Here is a 23746-nt window from a genome sequence, read left to right as displayed (position 1 = left end):
TTATACAGAAAAACAGTATAATATATCATGGTAAAGTGATTCTAGGTCCAAACAGGCACACAATAATGGGTGATCCTACACATCCAATGTTATAATATTTACATGAAATGAAACTGTAGACTAATCATAAAGAAGCAAACTATGCTGTTATATCCATGTTACACATAGCAATGAAATCTTAATTTTTAACTGAGTGTAGCAACTTCAGTAAGGAATGAAAGCATTGTATTAAAGGAATGGTGTAAATGGTTAAGCCAAAAAACAGTCATACTTAAAAATAACTTCTGTCTATGTGTCTCAAAGGTACAGCACTTTGTTACTTTTTAGGTTTCTGATATTTACTTGTGCCCACAGAATTGATATCTCTTGCCTAGCCTTGCTTGCTGATGTGGAAAGAGTTGAACCAAATATTTTAGACAGGTAAATGAAGTTAGCCAATATGTCTCTCTCATCCGTTTCCTACTTTTCTCTCATCTGTTGTATAGCGAGCTTCACGCCACATTCTGCGTTTTTTCTCTGCCGTAGGAACAATCTGATTGCTGAGATTATCTTTCTCTTCATCTTGCTCTTCTTCATTTTCTTCTTCATCTTCTTCATCCTATAACAAGTGCAGAGATGATGATTTTGAGAATATGTCAATAACTGGAGTAAACAGCTGTGCTTCACTGCACACTATATATTGTACAGCATATTTAGTACATTTTCAAGGCTAAGATGTCAGATTTATTATGATTCTTACTAATATTAAAGTTTATCACAGCTTGTTAGTCTAATGGTGAAAAGAAGATCTATATGTGATATTTTAGTGTTAAAGTGAAAACCATAGCCATTAAAGGATGACAGCAGAACAGTTTTAAATAAGGATCTACAGTACAGCAATAAATAATTTTAGAGTGAAAATGTTTTCAGACAACGAATGGTTGGAGCACTGAAAACTAAATAGAGATAGCCAAGTTAAAAACATTAAACTAAAACAAAACAGTTATTTTACATGGCACTCCCTATGTGTGATGAGTACAGAAAGATGCAATATCTAAGAATCAAGAGGCATTGCTTTTGAGAAGTGTAGCTAATAAAAAGAAATTGTCATGGGCCATGACTGATCTAATGCTAGAAATAAACTGAAAAATGCTTTTGCAACAAGAGATGGAACTAATCTTGAAGTGAAACATACAAGAAACAAACTCTGAAGTTAAACTAGGGATTAATATTGGTGAAACATTCTGATGCTCTAAGCAATATGTAGATTTAATTAAAATGCCTACTAAAATGTTAAAATCATTCAACCAACAACTGAAATCAATAATTGTTATTCTAAAACTCTATAAAGTACTTGTAAGTGTGCAATAGATGTATTGTGTGTATTTCTAATCACCAATATAAAAAAAAGCCATATTGTAGCACTAGACGTGAAGAGAAGGACCAGGATAGTTATCCCTGGAATAAAGGGAAGAAAAATGTATATGTCCAATTATAGTTCTTATTATAGAGGTTTATATAATGGATACAATTATATAAGATGAAATTTAACTTGGAATATTCAAATTTGTGTTTTCATGTAGCAATTTGCTCAAGGTAGAATTCACTACTATATGGGCACCAGTCCATTGCAGGGCACATTCAAAACATTTAGAGATATCAGACAGTGTTACTACATTATGTCTTTGGTTTCTGAATGAAATTCAGAATTCTAATATATATTGAGCAATCAAGTAAGAAGCAACTACCTGCTCTATAGGTTCTTGAAGCCACAGGCGAATTAGTGTTGCAAGAGTGTAGTACAGCACCAACAGCATAATAGGATTGATGTAATGATACCATTCCAATTGTGGGTGAACTATCATTCGCCATGTTGTTGAACAATTTGTTTGGATAACAGGTGTGACACCAAATAGTCTGTGGAGAGAAGATGATTTTGGTGTAAAAAGATGTCATGACAATTTAGAAACAGAGTCAAGACAATGGGTATTATTTTTTACCTTTGAACCTGTAAGTAAAAACAAAACTATAACATGTTAAAGCCACTTGTTTTGCTCTAAAATGTATTTCATATAAGTAACATCTATGTAGGATTGCAGTTGTTAACAATAATCTATATCATTCTATTTTTAAATATACAATCTGACAATTAACTTACTAAATCTTCTACCTGGTAACCACTGGACCATTTCTATAACAACAGATGTAATCCATGAAATGGAAAGTTAATAAACAAAACACGCCAGTCATTTCTCACTATGTTACAGTCTTTGAAACAGTGGTTGTTTTTCGGGATTTGATGATGGGGACTGATTGAATAATCATATGTCTCCTTGTGGATGAAATCAGAAAAGCTATTAAAAGGTCCTTTTCACATGCAGGCTGATCCAGAAATCCATTGTTAAATTGTCTGGTTGGGAGAACTTGTAAACAAATCTGAATTGAGAATTCCAGGACAGCTGGCAATTTTCAAGGTCAAATACTAGTATTGCTAATGTGAATCTCCTCAGTTACTTTTTACAAAGTTGAACAACTGCTGGGAAGAATTCTAAACTTTCTCATATATGATGCGTTGAAACACATGTAATTTAAAAAAATCATAAGAGACCCATGTGATGACAAATTGTTTAATTTTATTTTGGTTCCTAAGGTTAGCTATCTGAAGTGTCAGCAAACTAGAAATAAAGGGAACTCTTCTTTATCCAAGCCAAGAAGGACTTCGTTGAGACTGGATAACTACAGATGCAGCTGTGTATGAGCCCACTTCAAGGGCACTATTTGCCAACAGAAAGGGCAATTTCAAGCTTCAGCTTTCAAATAGTAGTGGAGTTTGGGGGAGTGGGGGATGTGCAGCTTTTTTTCAGCTCTCCAGAACAATTAAAATGAAATAGCATTAAGTAACTATTCAGATCCTTGTTTTTTTTAAGTTTTTTTTAAGTTCCACTCAGCTGTTTTTTTGCTTCTGATTTAAATACATTGTCCAAAATAACTAATGAATAAATATTCAACCATTTCCACTACCCAGAGGTATTTCTTACAAGAAAAAAACCCTGTATACACTAGTCATTTACTGTTTCAAGTTTAGGCTTTCTTATGAGAATGCTATTGCAATGGGCTAGAAGTCAGCGTTTTAAAGAAAAGGCAAAATTCCTGAAACATTCTGCAACAGGTTATTGTTGATGGCTATCTACAGGACATAAATATTTACCTGTCTTGCAAAAGAATCACCTGCTTTGAATAATCAGACTGCTTTTATTAGTGTCTCAATCATATGCAATGTGGTAATACAGAACTGCGTGCTTCATTTGAAAATTAATGAGTTCTGGGGACATTGGTTTCTAATCAGGTACTTCTTTATAGCTGACAACAATACTATTGTTGAACCAAAGTAACTGTTTTTTGCACCATTGTTTAGATTGAAGCATTTATATATCCATCCATCCATTATCCAACCCGCTATATCCCAACTACAGGGTCACGGGGGTCTACTGGAGCCAATCCCAGCCAACACAGGGTACAAGACAGGAAATAAACCCCGGGCACGACGCCAGTCCACCGCAGGGTGCGCACACACACCAAGCACACACTAGGGACAATTTAGGATCGCCAATGCACCTAACCTGTATGTCTTTGGACTGTGGGAGGAAACTGGAGCACCTAGAGGAAACCCACACAGACACGGGGAGAACATGCAAACTCCACGCAGTGAACCTGGGTCTCCTAACTGCGAGGCAGCAGCGCTACCCACTACGCCACCGTGCCGCCCAGCATTTATATATTTCTGGGTAAATGAGAATGAAAGAGAACAAAGAAGTATGGTCTGAGACTAGTGACTGATGCCTGCTTCTTTTATGCTTTTTCACCATATCGCTGTGGCTGCAACCTGTAGCAACAGTGGCTTGTACCTGGCCCAGGTTCCCCTATGCCTGAGGCCTGTAACACTATCAACTCAGGAAATTGCATGATCTTCTTGGTTATGTAAACAACGGAATCAAATGTAAATTCCTGCAGTGGTTGATATGTGCATACTTTCTTTTTCTTTTCTGTTTCTGCCTTCAGTATCTCACACACTGTACTGAGTTATTAAAGTGTCACTTTATTGGGTAGTGTTACTGTATATAATACAGAAGTGGTTAGATACCTTGTGCCATTTAAACATTGCACTACCTGCTTAAAGATGCCACAAATACACTCTACACACTGTAACCACAAGCCTTGACTGTTTACATGAAATAAGAGACACATTGACTCTTATTTCACAATACTGTTGTTGTTCAAATCATTACAAATCACCATTTCCCAGATCAGTCAGTGATTTTGCATTGTCCAGTGTTTGTGTTCCTTAGCCCGCAACAACTTAACTTCTGTGTTTTGTTTTTTTTTCAAATTCACTGTACAGTTGCAAAATATTCTTAAGATTTTGTAAATCTAAAAACAAAATCTGTTGTTTCTTAATTAGAATGTTGTTTCTTAATTAGAATGTTTTGCTGTTACAGTCTTGCATGCATTTTAGATTAGCAACAGATGTAAAGTACCCTGGCAGATTTTTATCATCATATTATGTAAATGAATAATGTTAATTGTTTTCATCCACTTAAACCATGTATACATTTTACATTTGTCAGCACATTGGCAATGTGACTATAGCTAAGTGTTTGAATATAACATGTTATCATTAACCATTTCTGTTACAAATTACAAATATTTTCACTTGATTTTTGCCTTGAGCATAATCTCCAAAAACAATGATCTTCTATTTAGAAAAGTATTTGACTTATGTTTATGGTTAAAAAGCAAAATAAATGCAGGTATCAGATTAACTTCATTATGCTATATACAGAGTGCTATACAGTAATCCCTCCTCCATCACGGGGGTTGCGTTCCAGAGCCACCCGTGAAATAAGAAAATCCGCGAAGTAGAAACCATATGTTTATATGGTTATTTTTATATTGTCATGCTTGGGTCACAGATTTGCGCAGAAACACAGGAGGTTGTAGAGAGACAGGAACGTTATTCAAACACTGCAAACAAACATTTGTCTCTTTTTCAAAAGTTTAAACTGTGCTCCATGACAAGACAGAGATGACAGTTCCGTCTCACAATTAAAAGAATGCAAACATATCTTCCTCTTCAAAGGTGTGCGCGTCAGGAGCAGATAATGTCAGAGAGATAGAGAAAAGCAAACAAATCAATAGGGCTGTTTGGGCTTTTAAGTATGCGAAGCACCGCGGCACAAAGCTGTTGAAGGCGGCAGCTCACACCCCCTCCGTCAGGAGCAGAGAAAGAGAGAGAGAGAGAGATAGAGAGAGACAGAGAAAAACAAACAATCAAAAATCACTACGTGCCCTTCGTGCTTTTAAGTATGCGAAGCACCGTGCAGCATGTCGCTTCACGAAGCAGCTGCACAGAAGGTAGCAACGTGAAGATAATCTTTCAGCATTTTTAGACGAGCGTCCGTATCGTCTAGGTGTGTGAACAGCCCCCCTGCTCAATCCCCCTACGTCAGGATCAGAGAAAGTCAGCGCAAGAGAGAGAGAGAGAAAAGTAAGTTGGGTAGCTTCTCAGCCATCTGCCAATAGCGTCCCTTGTATGAAATCAACTGGGCAAACCAACTGAGGAAGCATGTACCAGAAATTAAAAGACCCATTGTCCGCAGAAATCCGCGAACCAGCAAAAAATCCGCGATATATATTTAAATATGCTTACATATAAAATCCGCGATAGAGTGAAGCTGCGAAAGGCGAAGCGCGATACAGCGAGGGATTACTGTACTGTAAACTTGTCGGCATCTAAGAAAGTCTTTCCATTAAAAAACTTTTTGTGTATTTTCTTCTTACTTTCAATAGTGTTTAGTTGTCACGTAAAAAATAAAATGTATGTTTTTGCAGACTTTTGATAGTGTTAGGTATTATAGGTAATGGCTGAAATAAAAAAAAATTAAATACACTCTTACCAGTATCTAGAGAAGCAGGTAATTGAAGAGTATGTTTCATGATAATGCACTGTCTTTATCTATAGCAGTATCTATATATCTATCGTTATATAAACCAACTATTAATATAGTATACTAGGGGTTCACCCCCTGCTCACTTTGCTCGCTAACCCCCTGGTCTGTGCTACACACCAGCCACTTCGTGTCTCTGCTGCTCGCGTTGTGAAGAGGGGTGCTGAATACACCCTAAGGAGACGCGGTCGCTCCTCCAAAACCCCCTCTTAAATGGTGATACAATGGGAAACAAATACAGTTTTTTTTACCTCCTCTTTGCTCGATCAGCTGCTGGCTTGCTGCTGCTGCCGTGCCATGTGATCTGCATCTTGCGTGGTGCTTGAAACATTTACAAGCCTGTACAACAGCTAGCCTACTCTTTGCCTTTTATTTCCGGTCCCGGGTGTGGTTAAATTTCTTGGCACAAAGTCTCGTCTTGCGGGACGTGAGTTCTTGATATTTTTTAGTTTATAGTTTAAAAATGGAATAAGAATCTGAAAATCTAACAACATCACATTAAAGTTTGATACATTGTGAAAAGAATAATACCAAACATACATATGTAGGTTTTAAAATAAGCCCGATTTAAAGCGTGACAAAAAAGTGACACAAAAACGTCACATAAAATTGTTGCACTTTTAGGCTTAGGATTTTATATATATATAGAGTAGATTTAATTATATATACACATTTATTTAAGTATGAGATTTCTACAAATAGTTTACAATGTGTACAAATTGATGTACAATATAATAAATGGGGAGGGTTACATCAGGAAGGGCATCCGGTGTAAAATTTTGCCAAATCAATATGTGGACAACAATACAAATTTCCATCGGTCGGGCCCTGCGTTAACAACGACCGCTACAAGTACTGTTAGCCAACAGGGTGCTGGCAGAAATTGGGCTACTGTTGGCCGAAGAAGGAGAAGAAGAGGGGGGAGACATGTCTGGAGGCAGGAGGAGAAGAGGAAGGTAAAGAGAGTGGAATTGAGGGTAGGAACTTTGAATGTTGGCAGTATGACTGGTAAGGGGAGAGAGTTAGCCGATATGATGGAGAGGAGGAAGGTTGATATATTGTGTATGCAAGAGACTAAATGGAAGGGGAGTAAGGCCAGGTGGATCGGAGGTGGATTCAAATTATTCTATCATGGTGTGGATGGGAGGAGAAATGGGGTAGGGATTATTCTAAAGGAACAGTATGTCAGTATGAAAAGAGTGTCAAACAGAGTAATGATTATGAAACTGGAAATTGGTGGTGTGATGATGAATGTTGTTAATGCATATGCCCCGCAAGTTGGGTGTGCAATGGATGAGAAAGAAGATTTTTGGAGTGCGTTGGATGAAGTGATGAACAGTGTACCCAAGGGACAGAAAGTGGTGATTTAAGCAGATTTCAATGGACATGTTGGTGTCAAGGAGAGGAATGAAGAATGTCAGTTGACAATGGATTTTGCCAAAAGGATGGACATGGCTGTACTAAATATATATTTTAAGAAGAGAGAGGAACATAGGGTGATGTACAAAAGTGGAGGAAGATGCACACAGGTAGATTACATCCTGTGCAGAAGAGTCAATCTGAAGGAGACTGAAGACTGTAAAGTGGTGGCAGGGGAAAGTGTAGTTAAGTAGCATAGGATGGTGGTCTGTAGGATGACATTGGAGATCAAGAAGAGGAAGAGAGTGAGGGCAGAGCCAAGGATCAAATGTTGGAAGTTGAAAAAAGAAGACTGCAAGGTTGTGTTTAGGGAGGAGGTGAGACATGCACTAGGTGGCAGTGAAGAGTTATCAGAAAGTTGGCCAACCACAGCAGATGTAGTGAAGGTGACAGCAAGAAGAGTGCTTGGCATGACATCTGGACAGAGGAAGGAGGAAAGGGAAACCTGGTGGTGGAATGGGGAAGTACAGGAGAGTATACAGAGGAAGGGGATGGCAAAGAAGAAGTGGGATAGTCAGAGAGATGCAGAAAGTAGACAAGAGTACAAGGAGATAAGGTGCAAGGTGAAGAGAGAGGAGGCGAAGGCTACAGAAAAGGCGTATGATGAGCTGTATGAGAGGTTGGACACTAAGGTGGGAGATGGAAAGAGTACTTTCAATGAAGACAGAGAGACAGAGACAGAGTTGAATGATGTGGCAATAGTGAATCAGGAAGTGCAACGGATTGGTAAGGAGGAAGTAAGGACAGCTATGAAGAGAATGAAGAATGGAAAAGCTGTTGGTCCAAATGACATACCTGTGGCAGCATGTAGATGTTTAGGAGAGATGGCAGTGGAGTTTTTAACCAGATTGTTTAATGGAATCAAGGAAAGTGAGAGGATGCCTGAGGGGTGGAGAAGAAGTGTACTGGTGCCGATATTTAAGAATAAGGGAGATGTGCAGGACTGCAGTAACTACAGGGGAATAAAATTGATGAGCCACAGCATGAAGTTATGGGAAAGAGTAGTGGAAGCTAGGTTAAGAAGTGAGGTGATAACTAGTGAGCAGCAGTATGGTTTCATGCCAAGAAAGAGCACCACAAATGCAATGTTTGCTCTGAGGATGTTGATGGAGAAGTATAGAGAAGGCCAGAAGGAGCTGCATTGCGTTTTTGTGGACCTGGAGAAAGCATATGACAGGGTGCCTCGAGAGGAGCTGTGGTATTGTATGAGGAAGTCAGGAGTGGCAGAGAAGTATGTAAGAGTTGTACAGGATATGTACGAGGGAAGTGTGACAGTAGTGAGGTCTGCGGTAGGAGTGACAGATGCATTCAAGGCGGAGGTGGAATTACATCAGGGATCGGCTCTGAGCCCTTTCTTATTTGCAATGGTGACGGATAGGTTGACAGACAAGATTAGACAGGAGTGCCCGTGGACTATGATGTTTGCTGATGACATTGTGATCTGTAGTGATAGTAGGGAGCAGGTTGAGGAGACCCTGGAGAGGTGGAGATATGCTCTAGAGAGGAGAGGAACGAAGGTCAGTAGGAACAAGACAAAATACATGTGTGTAAATGAGAGGGAAGTCAATGGAATGGTGAGGATGCAAGGAGTAGAGTTGGCAAAGGTGGATGAGTTTAAATACTTGGGATCAACAGTACAGAGTAATGGGGATTGTGAAAGAGAGGTGAAAAAGAGAGTGCAGGCAGGGTGGGATGGGTGGAGAAGAGGGCCAGGAGTAATTTGGGACAGACAGGTATCAGAAAGAGTGAAAGGGAATGTCTACAGGACGGTAGTGAGACCAGCTATGTTATATGGGTTGGAGACGGTGGCACTGACCAGAAAGCAGGAGACAGAGCTGGAGGTAGCAGAGTTGAAGATGCTAAGATTTGCACTGGGTGTGACGAGGATGGATAGGATTAGAAATGAGTACATTATAGGGTCAGCTCAAGTTGGACGGTTGGGAGACAAAGTCAGAGAGCCAAGATTGTGTTGGTTTGGACATGTGCAGAGGAGAGATTCTCAGTATACAGTGGAACCTCGGTTCACGACCATAATTCGTTCCAAAACTCTGGTCGTAAACCGATTTGGTCGTGAACCGAAGCAATTTCCCCCATAGGATTGTATGTAAATACAATTAATCCATTCCAGACCATACGAACTGTATGTAAATATATATTTTTTTTTAAGTTTTTAAGCACAAATATAGTTAATGAAACCATAGAATGCACAGTGTAATAGTAAACTAAATGGAAAAACATTGAATAACACTGAGAAAACCTTGAACAACAGAGAAAACTAACACTGCAATAGTTCACACTATAGCGCTACCAACCGCTGGCTAAAAACACTTTTTTTAATGAGTTTTAAGCACAGGGAAAAAAATGAACGTTTGAAAAAATCCGTAATTTAATAAACCACCAAGAAAAGTAACATTGCAACAATGCATGCTACGAACTGATCGCTGTAAACAGAAGTGAAAACAAAATCAAGCCCAGTGCATTCTTTAACTGCCTTCCTACCTTACGCGTCCAGTCCCCTCTCTCTCTCGCTGCCTGTGTGTGTGTGTCTGTCTCTCTCTAGTGCTGCCTGTGTGTGTGTGTGGCGCTCTCTCTCTCTCTCTCTCTTGCTCGCTGCACAGGAAATGCACAGGGAGAGACTGAAAATGTACAAACCAAAAGGGAAACTGGCTTGTTCGTATACCGAACATTTCACAAATGTTTGTATCTGGAGACTGCATGGCTAGGTGCTTAATTTTTTACACCTGTGGCAATGGGTCTGAATGAAACACCGGAATTCAATAATTAAGAGGTGTGTCCCATATAGTGTTTATGGTGGAGCACATTCATACTGAGGTATACTTGAGAAAATATGCAAAGTGTGCTATCTTGATTCATTTTTAAGTTATTTATTTACAGTTATTAACAAGACAGAAAATTGCACTAAGCAAATTAACATTTTCAGAACCTTCATCCTTAACTACGTAACAGGTTATATAATCTGATTCTAGGTAGTAAAGTGTCCTAGAGTATTGATGAAATAGAGAAAGATGAAGAAAAATCAACTTAAGGTAATGAGCACAAACAGAGGAAGAATAAGAAAGAAATTCCTTTTGTTGTTAGATAGATCAGTTCTTTATTGTATGTTAAGTCAATCTTTTTTTAGTGAAACACAAAACTCTGCTGGACTATACGGCATCTGGTAATATAGCCCACTATTGTGCACTTTTAACGCATTTTCAGATTTAATTGTAATTTTTTTATTTCCTTTGTAAAACAGTATGTGAAGATGATCACTTCAAAAGACACATACGTAAATTAAAAATTGATCGGTCAATTGTTCTTAGCATGTTCAACATTTAATGATAATCGTATATTTGCATTTCTTCTTAGAAATGAATCAATAAAACATCTTATCACAAAAAATCATTACCAGTGAAAAAGATTTACTACTGGGTAGTTTTTATTGTGAAGCATAGTAATCAGCAATAGATTCTCTCTGAAAATCTATTATTGGAACTCATTAGAGTGGGCCTCCATTGCAACTAGATCTCATTACCCAGATAAACCAGTAACATGATTTAATATGTCTTTGGCTAAGAACATGAACCATAAAAAAGCCAAAAGTCTCCCTAGGCTCACAAGGGACAGATTGTTTAGACAACACAATGACAAAAGCCTAATTTATTTTGTGACCACATTTACTCAAATGAGATAATCAGGAACCCTGCTCTTTAAAATTTTTACATTAAATCAAACTTAGTGCTTTAACTCCCAAACAATTCTGGTAATTAATAATGTTAAAACCACAGCAGCCACAAAAAACTTTTATTTAAAAGAATGATCTCATAATAACACTTAATTTTAATTCCTTTCCTGCTTCACCAGTTCTATGGATTTAAACCAGAATTCCTCCCAATTTAGAATATTTTTTTCAACCTTTGCAGCAGTTAATATATTTGTCAATTTGTCAAAAATAAAATAAAATTATATTTAGTGAAAAGGGAAATTTGTAATCTGAAATTAATGAAAACTTATAGTATTAGGGTGTTGTACCATGTTAGCCATTATGAATGTAGTGACAAGTCAAGTAAAATTGGCTAACTAAAAAAGATTTCAATATGCAAGCTTTCGAGGCAACTCAGGCCCCTTCTTCAGGCAAGATGTAATCTTTTTTAGTTAGCCAATAAAAGGTGTTATTTTACTTGACTTGTCACTACATTAAAACTTATATTAATAATAAAAAAAAAAACTTTAATTGTTCACAACACAATATACTATGAAATGAAGCAAGTACAAATATCAGTCAGTATTTTATTTGATAAAGAGTGCTACCTGGGTAAAATGTGTCACATATTTCCTCTTAGCATTCTAGAATGCAATAGTTAGCCATTGAGGACTGACTCCAACATTGTGCCTGCTGCTGCTAATTTGTAGTGGGTAGCGCTGCTGCCTCGCAGTTGGGAGATCTGGGGACCTGGGTTCGATTCCCGGGTCCTCCCTGCGTGGAGTTTGCATGTTCTCCCCGTGTCTGCGTGGGTTTCCTCCGGGCGCTCCGGTTTCCTCCCACTTCCCAAAGACATGCAGGTTAGGTGGATTGGCGATTCTAAATTGGCCCTAGTGTGTGCTTGGTGTGTGGGTGTGTTTGTGTGTGTCCTGCGGTGGGTTGGCACCCTGCCCAGGATTGTTTCCTGCCTTGTGCCCTGTGTTGGCTGGGATTGGCTCCAGCAGACCCCCGTGACCCTGTGTTCGGATTCAGCGGGTTGGAAAATGGATGGATGGATGCCCTTAACTGATGTGCTCCTAGGAACAACCCAGGAAGTGGCTGATGTTATTAAGTAGCAACTATATAAAAGAAAAATATAAACAAGAATTCTAAACAATCAGTTATATAAACAGAAAACTAAAAATGAGTCTAGCTTTGGTTGTTACTTAGCTTATGATGCAGAAAGCAAATTTTCTATAAAGAATGTCTGTAGTTTGGAAATTCTACAGTAGGCTACCTAGCAGATATGTAACTTCTTCTTGACAATGAACCTTTCTACTAAGGAAAAGGAATTATACAAAAGAGCTTTTCTTGTTAAAAATCATTGTACATAATATTTTATTATAGTTTACAGCACAACATGAAATTCAAAGTCTAATTCTGCATAAATTAAATGAAATGGAATTTGCCTACTTGGAAATCCATCCATCCATCCATTATCCAACCCACTATATCCTAACTACAGGGTCACGGGGGTCTGCTGGAGCCAATCCCAGCCAACACAGGGTGCAAGGCAGGAAACAAACCCTGGGCAGGGCGCCAGCCCACCGCAGGGCACGCACACCAAGCACACACTAGGGACAATTTAGAATCGCCAATGCACCTAACCTGCATGTCTTTGGATTGCAAGAGAAAACCCATACAAACACAGGGAGAACATGCAAACTGCACGCAGGGAGGACCCAGGAAGCAAACCCAGGTCTCCTAACTGCGAGGCAGCAGCGCTACCCAGTGCACCACCATGCCGCCTCTACTTGGAAATGTGTGAAACTAATCAATAACCAAACCAAGTGAAGTGCAGTCAGATTCTCATTTTAATCAGTATTTAAACAGTATATGTAAATAACTGTCATATCAGTTTAAATGAAATAGGTAATTATTGGTAACTGTTTTAGATGCCAAATACTTTAATTAAATAGTAAGGCTTTATCTTAGTAAGTTAAAGTTATATGACAGATATCATTTCTCATTGAGTTTACCCATCTGCAATTAAATAGGGCCAGTAACCACTATCCATACATGCATGCATCTCCAAATATATTACAGGAAAGCCAGAGTCTACCTTAAAAACCTAGTGCACAAAATAAAAACCAACCTTTAAAGGGATGCTTGTTCTATTACAGAGTACACTAAGGTACAAACCCAAACTCACTCATTATTGGAATCATTACAATGCCATATTTTTTGAGATGTGGTAGACATCAAGAATAATTAGTGACACATATGTGAAACTGTAGAGGAAGAAATTTTGGATGGCATGTCAGTCTGTTGTGTATTATACTATACTGTAAATAGTCAATGCAGAATGTAGACATTTTTAATACTATGATTATAATACAAGATAATTGCTTTAACTATATTATTCTATATGTTACAATAAAGCTTGTCTGAATTTTATTTTTTAACTAAGAACACTGTATTTATATCTGCTCTAGATGAACTGCAACGACCATACCCCGACACCCCCCCCCCCCCCCCCCCCCATTGTTGGGAATGTAACATAAAAATTGAATTATTTAGGTAGGGAAGAAAGTACATTAAATGATTTGCTATCATACAACAATGCCCTTCAATACAATATATTGATTTACCTTAATCTTAATGTCTTGATCTGAAATTCACACTAGAAAGGAGCACAGTACCATAAATAAAGACTAACAAGAGAAATGAAAATAGTACTTTACAGCTTCTTATTACATATCTGTTTATACTCAGGCTCTGCATATTTATTAGCTTTTCAGGCTTTTAACCTCAGGATTTTTGGCACTTTATCATCTCTGTCAAAGGAAAAAAAACGTTACTTTAAGTAAATAATAACAATAAACAATACATAATTAATTTCAATTTCAGTTTAGTTTCAAGAGCACTACTTTATTTTAGTCAAGTTTTTTTAACATTAATATCTATTAATTTTGTTTCAATTTCAATATCAATATTAGATTCAATTTGTAAACCAAAACACTATTTCACTCTGCTTCTTAAAATCATGTATCTCACATCATTTGTTGAATATGTCAAAAAGCGAAGTTGAGGGCTTTTTTCCTCTTTACTTAACTTGTCAGATTGAGGCAACCACATATTTTTTCAGAATAATGTTACTGTTGTGCCCCTAAATATTTACCATGGGCACAAGTTCTAAGCTGGCTGTCTTTGTTTCACTTTTTTATCCATGTCTATCAAAATGTTTTTGTGGTAACAGTTAAGATGAGTTTTCTAATTTGTGTGACTCTAGCCTATTAATTGCAAACATTACAATTAATTTAATCTGATTCTGCATCAAACGTGAAATATTCCCAGTACTTTCACTTTTGTATTTGCCTTGTGGAAAAAAAATCATGCTTCCATATTCTTGATAACCACTGCTAATCTCTTTAAAGTTACATTGCCTGTTTCAAATTGTGTGCTCATCCACAGAACTCTATATGTGAAAAAAGAAGGAATATGACTGCATTTCATTTTTAGTCAGTGAGGGCAGAACCCACTGCTGAAATCTAGTGCATTTGGCAGCAGTATACCTAATAATAAATAAATATGTGTTTGTTACCATTCCATAGCTTTACAACTAATACTGTGATTTATCAAATATTTTTATATGTGACAATTCATAATGAAAGTTTATTTAAGTCTCTAAAGTGTAAGTAATATACTCATCATAAGGTTACAATCACCAATAAAAAAATCTACTCAGATATGTTTGGCTTAGCCCAAAGTTTTGCAGCTGTTGTCACCTCCAGAACTGAACAAATAAAAAAATGTATGAATAAGTGTGAATACTACTTTCTCAGCTTAGGCTCTTGCCTCTAAAACCAGCAAATATACTGATGGCATCCAGCATGCCAAGAAAATTACCTATAAACTCATGGCTCACCATTAAACTTATTTAAATCAAAGATAACACTACTTTATCAATATTTATTTTATTTCAATTTTCTTGTCATGTTAGTGTTTATATTACTGTATATGTTTAGGCTTTCTCAACTTCAGGGGTGTTTTTGGCATGACCTTTTATGTGTTCTGACTTCACCAATGTTAACAATAAACTACCTAAATAATAACATCTGTCCCTCTTACTAATGGCAAGCAATGCTTTAAGTTTTTGCACCATTCATGTCACAAAAAAATAAATCAAACAATGGGATGCTGTTGTCTGTTCTGTCTCAGTGGGCACCAGATTATTGTAATATCATCATCATCATCTGACAAAATACACCAATATAGCTTTAAAGATTAAAATAAATGGAGAGTCTAAGAGCAACCCACTGCCCACGAAAAGAAACACAAAACTCTAGGATTGTTTGGTACCACCTCATGGCCAGCAAACAATTGGGAAGAAAAAAAAAGCTTTTTCTAACTGTTCTCTCTATACCAGGGCTATCTACTTCTTTGATACTGGGTCATCATACTTCTGTTTTTTTCAGAAAATGATAGGAGAATATTTAACGTTTCTTGGGGGGGATTATGTTCAAAAGAACAGCCATCAGACAGTTACATTCTGATAGGCCTAATGTTTTGTGCTCTATGCACTGCAACAAATGAAATCTAAGCAAGGAAAAAGTATTTACTGTATATTACGACATTAAATCTTGTTTTACTTACTGTCAGAATTATTGACTTATCAAAAAAATTCTATTTACAATTATTTGGCTTACTTTAAGAAATCTTGTCAAGTAAATTTTGCTTACCCCATTGGCAGATTTGTTTGCTAAAAAAAAGCAAAACAACTCCCATTTAAAGTTTATTTCTCTAGTTTTTGCATACAGGTATGCATTTGTTTCAGTATGCATTTGTGATACTGATCAGTTTTCTCTTTTACAATTTATTGTGGCTAATTTTATGTGTTCCAATAATACTAGACTTTTTCTAATGCTTCTTTGCTAGCTTGTATTGTATAGCCTTGACTGGAAAAAGCTTGAACTGGAAGTGCAAATGTGTTATTAAATAAAGGCAGTCATAATTTAAATGGCAAGATAAAGGGATTCTAGTCTTCAAGCCCCTTTACTAAATGGGAAAGGATAAACTTAGTATACTAAAGTGCCAATTGAACTTACCCCTCAGGTAAAAACAGGCTTGTAACAACTGCAAAAGACAATTTCACATACTACAAAAAGCAATACTTTTCCAGATAAGAAATTACATTGAGCAAAAGAAAATTAGAAACAATATGCTTACAAAGACAAAACTAAAAGTTGCTATAAATGTTTTAATTAAAAACTACTGAGGGAATATTACTACTTATTTTGCAAAACATCTGGTGGACCTTAATGAAGAAACATCAGCAATGAAATCAAATTTTTTGTTCTAATTTTACTATCCAAATAATTTTTTGTCATAGATAAAGGTTCAGTTTTTCATAAACATGATAATTCCGGTTGTTAAAGTGGTGGACATTATAATAGGTGTTGGAAAGCTCCTGTCGCACCCTACACAGTTGTGTTAGATCTTATTCAGCAAAAGATCCCAGTCGCCCCACGGGAGAAAGACTTTCTGAAACTAAGGTCATAAAGCTTATGAAACCGATTCTGGACAAAGGCAGAACTGTAACAACAGTAGCGTGGAGCTTCCACCTGCGGCTAAAGTCACTTCAGTACACATGTACTTTGTGAGCATGTCCGTGTTGATCAAACAGAGGAAGCTCTGCAGTCCACTTGTGACTTTACGATGTAGGTAGATATGTAAATAAATCAAGGTAAATACCATCTGGCTTTTAATAAGTAAGATATACATTTTTTTTATATAAAGACCATCACAAAACATAATTACAAACAGGACTTTGCATGATACCTTGGCGAGCTCTTTGAAGGACAGGTGTAGGGCAGACTGAGAGGCAGGATGACGCCTGACCTGTTGCTGCATCCAAATGGTGCCATCTTTCGCCTTTACGCCTGCTGCAGCTGCGTTGTTCTTATGTGTTGATGGACGTTTCTTGCGGGGAGGACTTCTGTTCTCTTTCTCCAATGGAGAACCCTCGTACTCATCTGAGTTCACCTCTGCTATAGCACGTCTTTATTTGAAAACAGCAGTGTCAGATCGGTGGCGAGCGTGAACGTGACTGAGAGAACAAAACTGAATTAAAAAAAAAATGCTAACCTTTACAAGTACCATAAATTTACACTGGCTGTTACAGACTCAAATCAAATATATGTTTTTATTCTATAATAGTAAGAATAAGAGCAGCTCACTATTCAAAACGGAGGCATCTGGGATCGAACCACGAACGTCTTGATTCTGAGTCAGCAGTACTTACCACTGCATCACCAAATCGGCTTTATTAAGGGCATGTCAATGTCGCACCCTAACGTGAGTTCTTTTTCTGCAGTTATATTCTTGAAAAAAAGTGCACTTGTTTCGTTATACTTGTATCTTTTGTGAAAGTGTTTATTTAATATTTGGACGTCAGGCTTCACACATTATACACTTCATGTCTACAATGTGTCAATTATTACTAAAACATGAAAAATGTTTCTGTTTTAACGATGTGTTTACATAGGTTGTTGTAGACACTGAACACACATGAAATGCATGTATTCCAAATAACGATATATTATTTACCCTATACAACTCCAGGCAACTCACACACAGGTAAAAAGACTTGAGCTGAGAGAACTTTCTGCCCTTTCTTTGTTGGTGGGGGGATGGGATAGCAGGCTGTTTGCTGCTTTTGCTGATTGACACATTTACAACACAAAAGACGCTGACGGAGAGGGTGTGAATGGATTTAAGGTGGGGCAGAATTACAAGTTTTTTCATAGGCTTTGGTAATTCTAGTGTTAATTGAATACGTGCCACATTAATAGATGAAACAAGGAGTCAGTGTTTCTTTACAGTTCTTCAAAAACAAATTGAAATTAAAAGGGAATTTCTAAGTAATTATTATCAACAGTTCTTTCATTAATTATAGTTGCTCACTCACAACATACTTCCAGTCTAAAGGGAATTAATAAAATCAATTACTTGTTTCATCATTACCAAAGAATGAAAACTGTAACTGAAAAATTACAGAACAGTGTATAAGGAATCCTCACCTTGATGTCAGTCAACCCAAAAGAGTGTGTTTTCACTCTTTACATTTTACGTTTGAATAATTAATGGTTTTATGGGCTGTAGTAGGAGAATATTGAACTAGAATTACAGCAGAAGAGGAGGAGAAAGAGTTACAGGCTCAAAAGTGTGGTTTGGTTTACAACAGTGATTCCAAGATACTCTCTAATCAACCAGGTATTGCTTAGATTTTCTGATATGGCAGCAGTCAAGCAATTGACTGTAAATTTAGGTCTAGATACATATGTACAGCCAGAAACCAATACTGCCACACTGAGCAAGACTGATGGAAGGCTTATAGAAAAGCCTAAAGTAGTAATGAGAAAAATAAGATTTTTTTCACAAAGCCTAGAAAATTGTACTTATTAAGCAGTCACATTATTCAGTGACACAAGAAGAAAAGAAGGGGAAGAGAAACTGAGATCTTCTGCCTACTAAGCAACAACTCAGAGAAAAGAAGAGTAGCTCATGCTGAATAGTGAAGAGTGGATAATAAATAAAATATAAGCAGTGTAACTTTTTTCAACTTGCTAAAGTAGTAGAATAATGGAAGCTAGCTCTGGAATATTTATTTGCAGATAAGATTAACCTTCCAAATATTCATATATTTTAAGAAGTTTTAAGATAACTCTAAGACCTACTCCACTCAGCTGCTAGGTATTAAAGAGCTGTTAAGAGGATCAGCTAACCTCAGGTTTAAAATGACTCACTTTAGAAAAAACTTGGTTAAACACTCCCACACTCAGCCTTGTTAATGAGTTTTAAAATTCTTAGGAAACTTGTGAAAAACTTTAGCTTGCCCCCAATCATGCATTAAGTGTTTTTACCAATGGTCACTTGTGCTTTAAAGTAGAAAAAGATTGGATATTCTTAACATTTAAATCTTCTCTACAGAAGGCATTAAATAATGGTAAGTAAAACATGGAATTTTGCTCCACCACATAAGCTATTCAACCAAGGAATATAATAAAGAAAACCTTACAGGTTGTTTAGATATAATAAATGAACTTCAGACTGAATCATGACTTAACAAATGAGCTCATGTAGGAAATGCAGCATTTTTCAAGAGTTTTTGTTATGAATGTGTTTACTGTTATGGGCATGAGAAGTGGTACAGAAATGATCCATTTTAATTTAGTATGTAACATTATTCTGTCCATGTATGTAATCATTCATTTTGTTATTCTTATTTTCCTATTTGTATGGTAGGGAGTAATAGATCATCAAGGCATAAGACAAGCATAATGTTCTACACATTCCAAATGTCAGTTTCCAGTTAGATATTGCTAAATAGTCCAAAGTATATAAGCTTTATGGCACCTTAAGATGACATTATTGTGTTTAAGGCTGAACTACAATCAATAAATAGCATCCTAACAAAGGTATCTTGACTGCCAAGATACTCAGGGGTAATCTGGGTCAAACAAATGGTGTTATGCTCTGGCTGTTAATTTAATACACACATCAGACTGGGTCTAAGTAGCCATTGATGAGGCCAAGCATTCCATGTCTACAGACATGAGTATCACTTTGCTTTGGATTTCTTTGTCAACAGTATTACAATCATTTTATTAAAGCACACAGCTATAATACAGATCTTTAAAAGGGAGAAAATGTGTATGAACACAGGGGCTAACTGGTCTGGGAAGACCCTGATGCTGTAATATGAAACTCCATCTGGGCTACTGACTTTGAAACCCCTGTAAGGTTATCATTTCTTAGGATATCTGATGGAAACTTATGTTCACAGCCATAAAACCTGTTCTTCAATTTTCCCAATGAGTTGACTTTACTGTCAATTTCACTGTCATTCCCTTTATAGCTAGTGTTAGTACCCCAAGACTGCTTTACTTCCGTTATTTATTTATACTGGTTAATAATTTTCTTCTTGCATCTAGGATCCTATGTTAAGAGTTGTTTCACTTTAATAAAGACAGGAAACTACTAAAATTGTTGACACATCATCACAATCACTTAACAGCTAGCTAAGCCAAGGCCAGGTGTATTTTAAAAATAGCTAAAAAATATACCAAAATTGTATGAACAATGGCTTTTAAATGAAAAAGTCTTTTTTTCTTCATGCAATAAATAATAATTAGAATGAGATTTTATTTTAAATACTAATAAAGTGCTTTTATATTTTATGTGAATTGTTTGATTCAAAGGATGGGCTTTTGCCTAAGGACACTGAAAAAGGTGAACAAGACATACTGTCAGAGTGAAACAAAAGGAACACCTGTATTTAAACTCTGATGACAAGGAGGAAGAATACCTGTCAAAAAATGTCACTTGACACACTGCAAACATGGGATTTTCATTTATTACTCTATCCATAATTAACTATTTGATAATTTCAATACTCCCTTGCCAATAATGATTAAAATTCAGAAAGTCTATATTTAGTAACTTAAATTTACAGTACTATTTTAAATTATATCCAAAATTAATTATTTTTTTATATAAAGATAAAATGGTGCCATGTTCAAAATGTTTTAAACAATCATAAAAGTTTTGGGCATATATTTGTTGCTCTATTTTTAATGTGTTGTGCTAGTTCACAACGGATCACAAACAATTAAATGAGAGAAACTATAGAAATCTACATTTTGACCTAAACTTGCATCCATTCATCTTTCCATCTATCTACCCATCCACCAATCTATCCAGATTCAAACCCTTAATCCAGTTTGTGGTCATGGATGTCCAGATGCTAGTCCAGATGAATTCTGTGACCTTCAACCAACATTGATTTAACATAACATAATACAATATTGTCATACCTGCATAGTTTAATTTGGGATTGTAGGTGGCTGGGGCCTATGATTAACACATTAGGTTTAAAGTAGTAGGTCTAAACATGTCTTACTAAAATATTTTCCTGTACAGAATATATATTCTGAGACTATTCTTTATATTTCCTGCATGCTAGTGTAAATATTTGAGCTGTGATGAAACTGATACTACTATCACTACAACTTCTTTTCTTCCCTATCTCTATTTATAAATCTGTTCAGGGCAACATCCTCTTGGAAGCTGCTCATCCTCCTGAGATAGTAGTATCATGACTCAAAATCATGGCCTTCAGATTACATGACAGCCCTTCCAGACAATGGAACTCAAGAAGAACTTTTGGCCAGTTGAGTCCTATCTAGAAAGGTGCTGCTTACTCAACTGCAGGGTCTCCTTGTCTAAGCCTTACTCTGCTTCCCCTTTCCATTTCACCCTTCCTAATAATAATTCACCAATTCAATAAAGAGTAATATATTTTACAGCTCCAGTTTAAGAAGAAGCTTTTAAGAGCAGTAGTATTAGATGTGCTGGTATTAAAAGAAATGTTAAGGGCTATAGACATATAACATAATCAAATGCCCCTGTAAAACTCAAAGTGGAAAATCTTCCCATCAAAAAATAAACCAGTTTTGGCTGAGATAAGCAAATTTGTTACCTGCTAATTTTTGTAATCAAAACTTGGGAAAATGAACAGTTATGAAATAGATAATTTGACTGCCATAACAAGGACTCACAGTTTGAAATTTCAAGGTAAGTTATGTTACCTTTGACAAGGGCCTAAATTAAAAAAAGAGCCCTGTTGTTGAAACTCTTTCTTAGCATAATAGCAAAAGCAGGATATCTTCTTAAAAAGATGTCTGAGAAAAATGAGATCTATTCACAGTTTACTGTAGTATTTTTAGTATAAGCAGAAATATAAGTACACAGTCATTAAAGCATACACAAAACCATAAGGGAAACAAAAAAAATGTGTTACCTGAAATTAACCTGCCATACCCAAGAAAATTAGCAACATATAAAATTGTACTTATTAAATTGCTTCACAACAAACAGGAAATGCAACAGTTATGTTAATTGGTACATTAGTACAATAACAACTAATGCTGCATTTAACTAAAACTTGAAACTCTGAATCAGAAAACATAAAGAAAATGTGCCCCGAACTTGGAATTACTACTTGCAAAATCTGGTTTCTCAAGGAGTTTATCTGACTTTAGATTAAGAAGTCAACCATGGACAAAAATGCAGTAACACTTTATAGGTTTAATCTGTTTATTAAATGAATTTAGCTTAAATTAATCACCATCATCAATAATACCAAATATTGAGAAGGTAAATGTTTACAATACCAGAATAAAGAATATTGGACTGACCAAATGTTACCTTCATAAGTACACTGTGTGTACATTGCGCTCAATAGTTGCTTTGTTCAGTATTTTATTATTTTATATTGCAGCTTCCAAGCAGAAATATAACTATTTATCATTGCCAAGACCATAAAAATCTTTGTTAGAAACGTCAATGTATGTTTTGTGCTTTTCTTGCTCTTCATTTCTTCTTTGATCCAGACTATGAAACTATTACATAGCATTAGTTGCTGGAACACCAGCGTTCATTGGGGCATCCATGTTTACTTTCCCACTTAGTTAGCATGATCACAAATGGCATACTTACAAGTTCCAATTTCTCAGCTCTGCTGTAAGACAAATGCAGTATTAATCCCAGTACTGCAAGCTTTATTGCAAATTAAGACATACCACATTCATTAATTCCCATATCTGTTTAATATATAATAAGCCCCCACAGGGGGAATGTGGGCCAACAAAAGTTCTTTTTCTGCACTACCAGTGAGGTAGAGCTGACTGCCTGCAGACTAGGAGCAGTTAGCATCAGAGCACTAGCAAAGCATTTAAGAAGAGGAAAGTTATTTCCAATTTGAAAGAAGAATCTTTGATGTGCTACTGAATTGAGCTGAAACTGACCTTATTTAAAATATTTAAGATAAAAATTTAGAAACATTTTGTTCTCTCAAGATTATCAAATTGCATCTGTAATACATTCCAGACAAGCATATTCCATAATATCTAAAGCCTATTATTTCAGCATGTCAAAAGGTCTAACATTTACATGGAACAATAAATTAAGCAGAAAATCTTTTAGTACATTTGAGATTTACATGTCTAAACTTTCCTTGGAGTTATCACCAGTATAATTTTAATTTTACAAAAATCTCCATTGACTGTTCATTTAGATAAAGGGACAGTATTGTTAGGATGTTGGTGTTGATAGGCTCCAATTATTTTTATGCTATCCATTTGTCTTCATGTCTTCACATTCATTTAATTCCTTAATGCTTACTTCTTTTCGCATCATTGCCTAGTCAGTTTTTACTATTAGATAATAGACGAGGTGCAGTATCTGTAGGTCAGATGGAGTATATAATATTGACGGCTTCAAAAATAGAACAATTGTAAGAGGTCCTGAAAAGGAAAACACTCTAGAGTTTCCATGATAATTGTGTTTCATCTGCCTCAGTATTAACAAAATAATGCACCTAGAGTCACAACTGCTGGATTAAGGCATGAATTATTTCAGTCATGAAAAGACCTTGAATATACTGTACCGTCATGATTTAAAAATAACCGAAGGTCTGTTTTTCAGAACATCACATATAGGGTTCCATTTATAGTCAAATTAATAATGGATGCATTTACTAATCATAAGTGCAAAAAGGAATTGCAGAAATTAAACAAAAATTAAATCTTTTCTTTAG

The 23746-nt window shown here is 36.2% G+C and overlaps 1 protein-coding gene across 1 annotated transcript in view; it reads right to left on the bottom strand.

The window, feature by feature from the left end:
- LOC114653397 (piezo-type mechanosensitive ion channel component 2) overlaps positions 1-23746 on the bottom strand; it is a 558353-nt gene that overhangs the window by 129106 nt on the left and 405501 nt on the right. The window contains exons 8-9 of the mRNA XM_051928878.1: positions 1728-1896; positions 464-598 (exon numbers count right to left, since the gene is read on the bottom strand). Coding sequence (XP_051784838.1) covers positions 464-598; positions 1728-1896 — 304 coding nt within the window. The remainder of the gene's footprint in view (positions 1-463; positions 599-1727; positions 1897-23746) is intronic.

Source organism: Erpetoichthys calabaricus, chromosome 6, assembly GCF_900747795.2.
Source record: "Erpetoichthys calabaricus chromosome 6, fErpCal1.3, whole genome shotgun sequence".
NCBI lineage: Eukaryota > Metazoa > Chordata > Cladistia > Polypteriformes > Polypteridae > Erpetoichthys > Erpetoichthys calabaricus.
The sequence above is the reverse complement of the archived record's forward strand: the minus strand, read 5'-3'. Positions and strand labels throughout refer to the sequence as shown.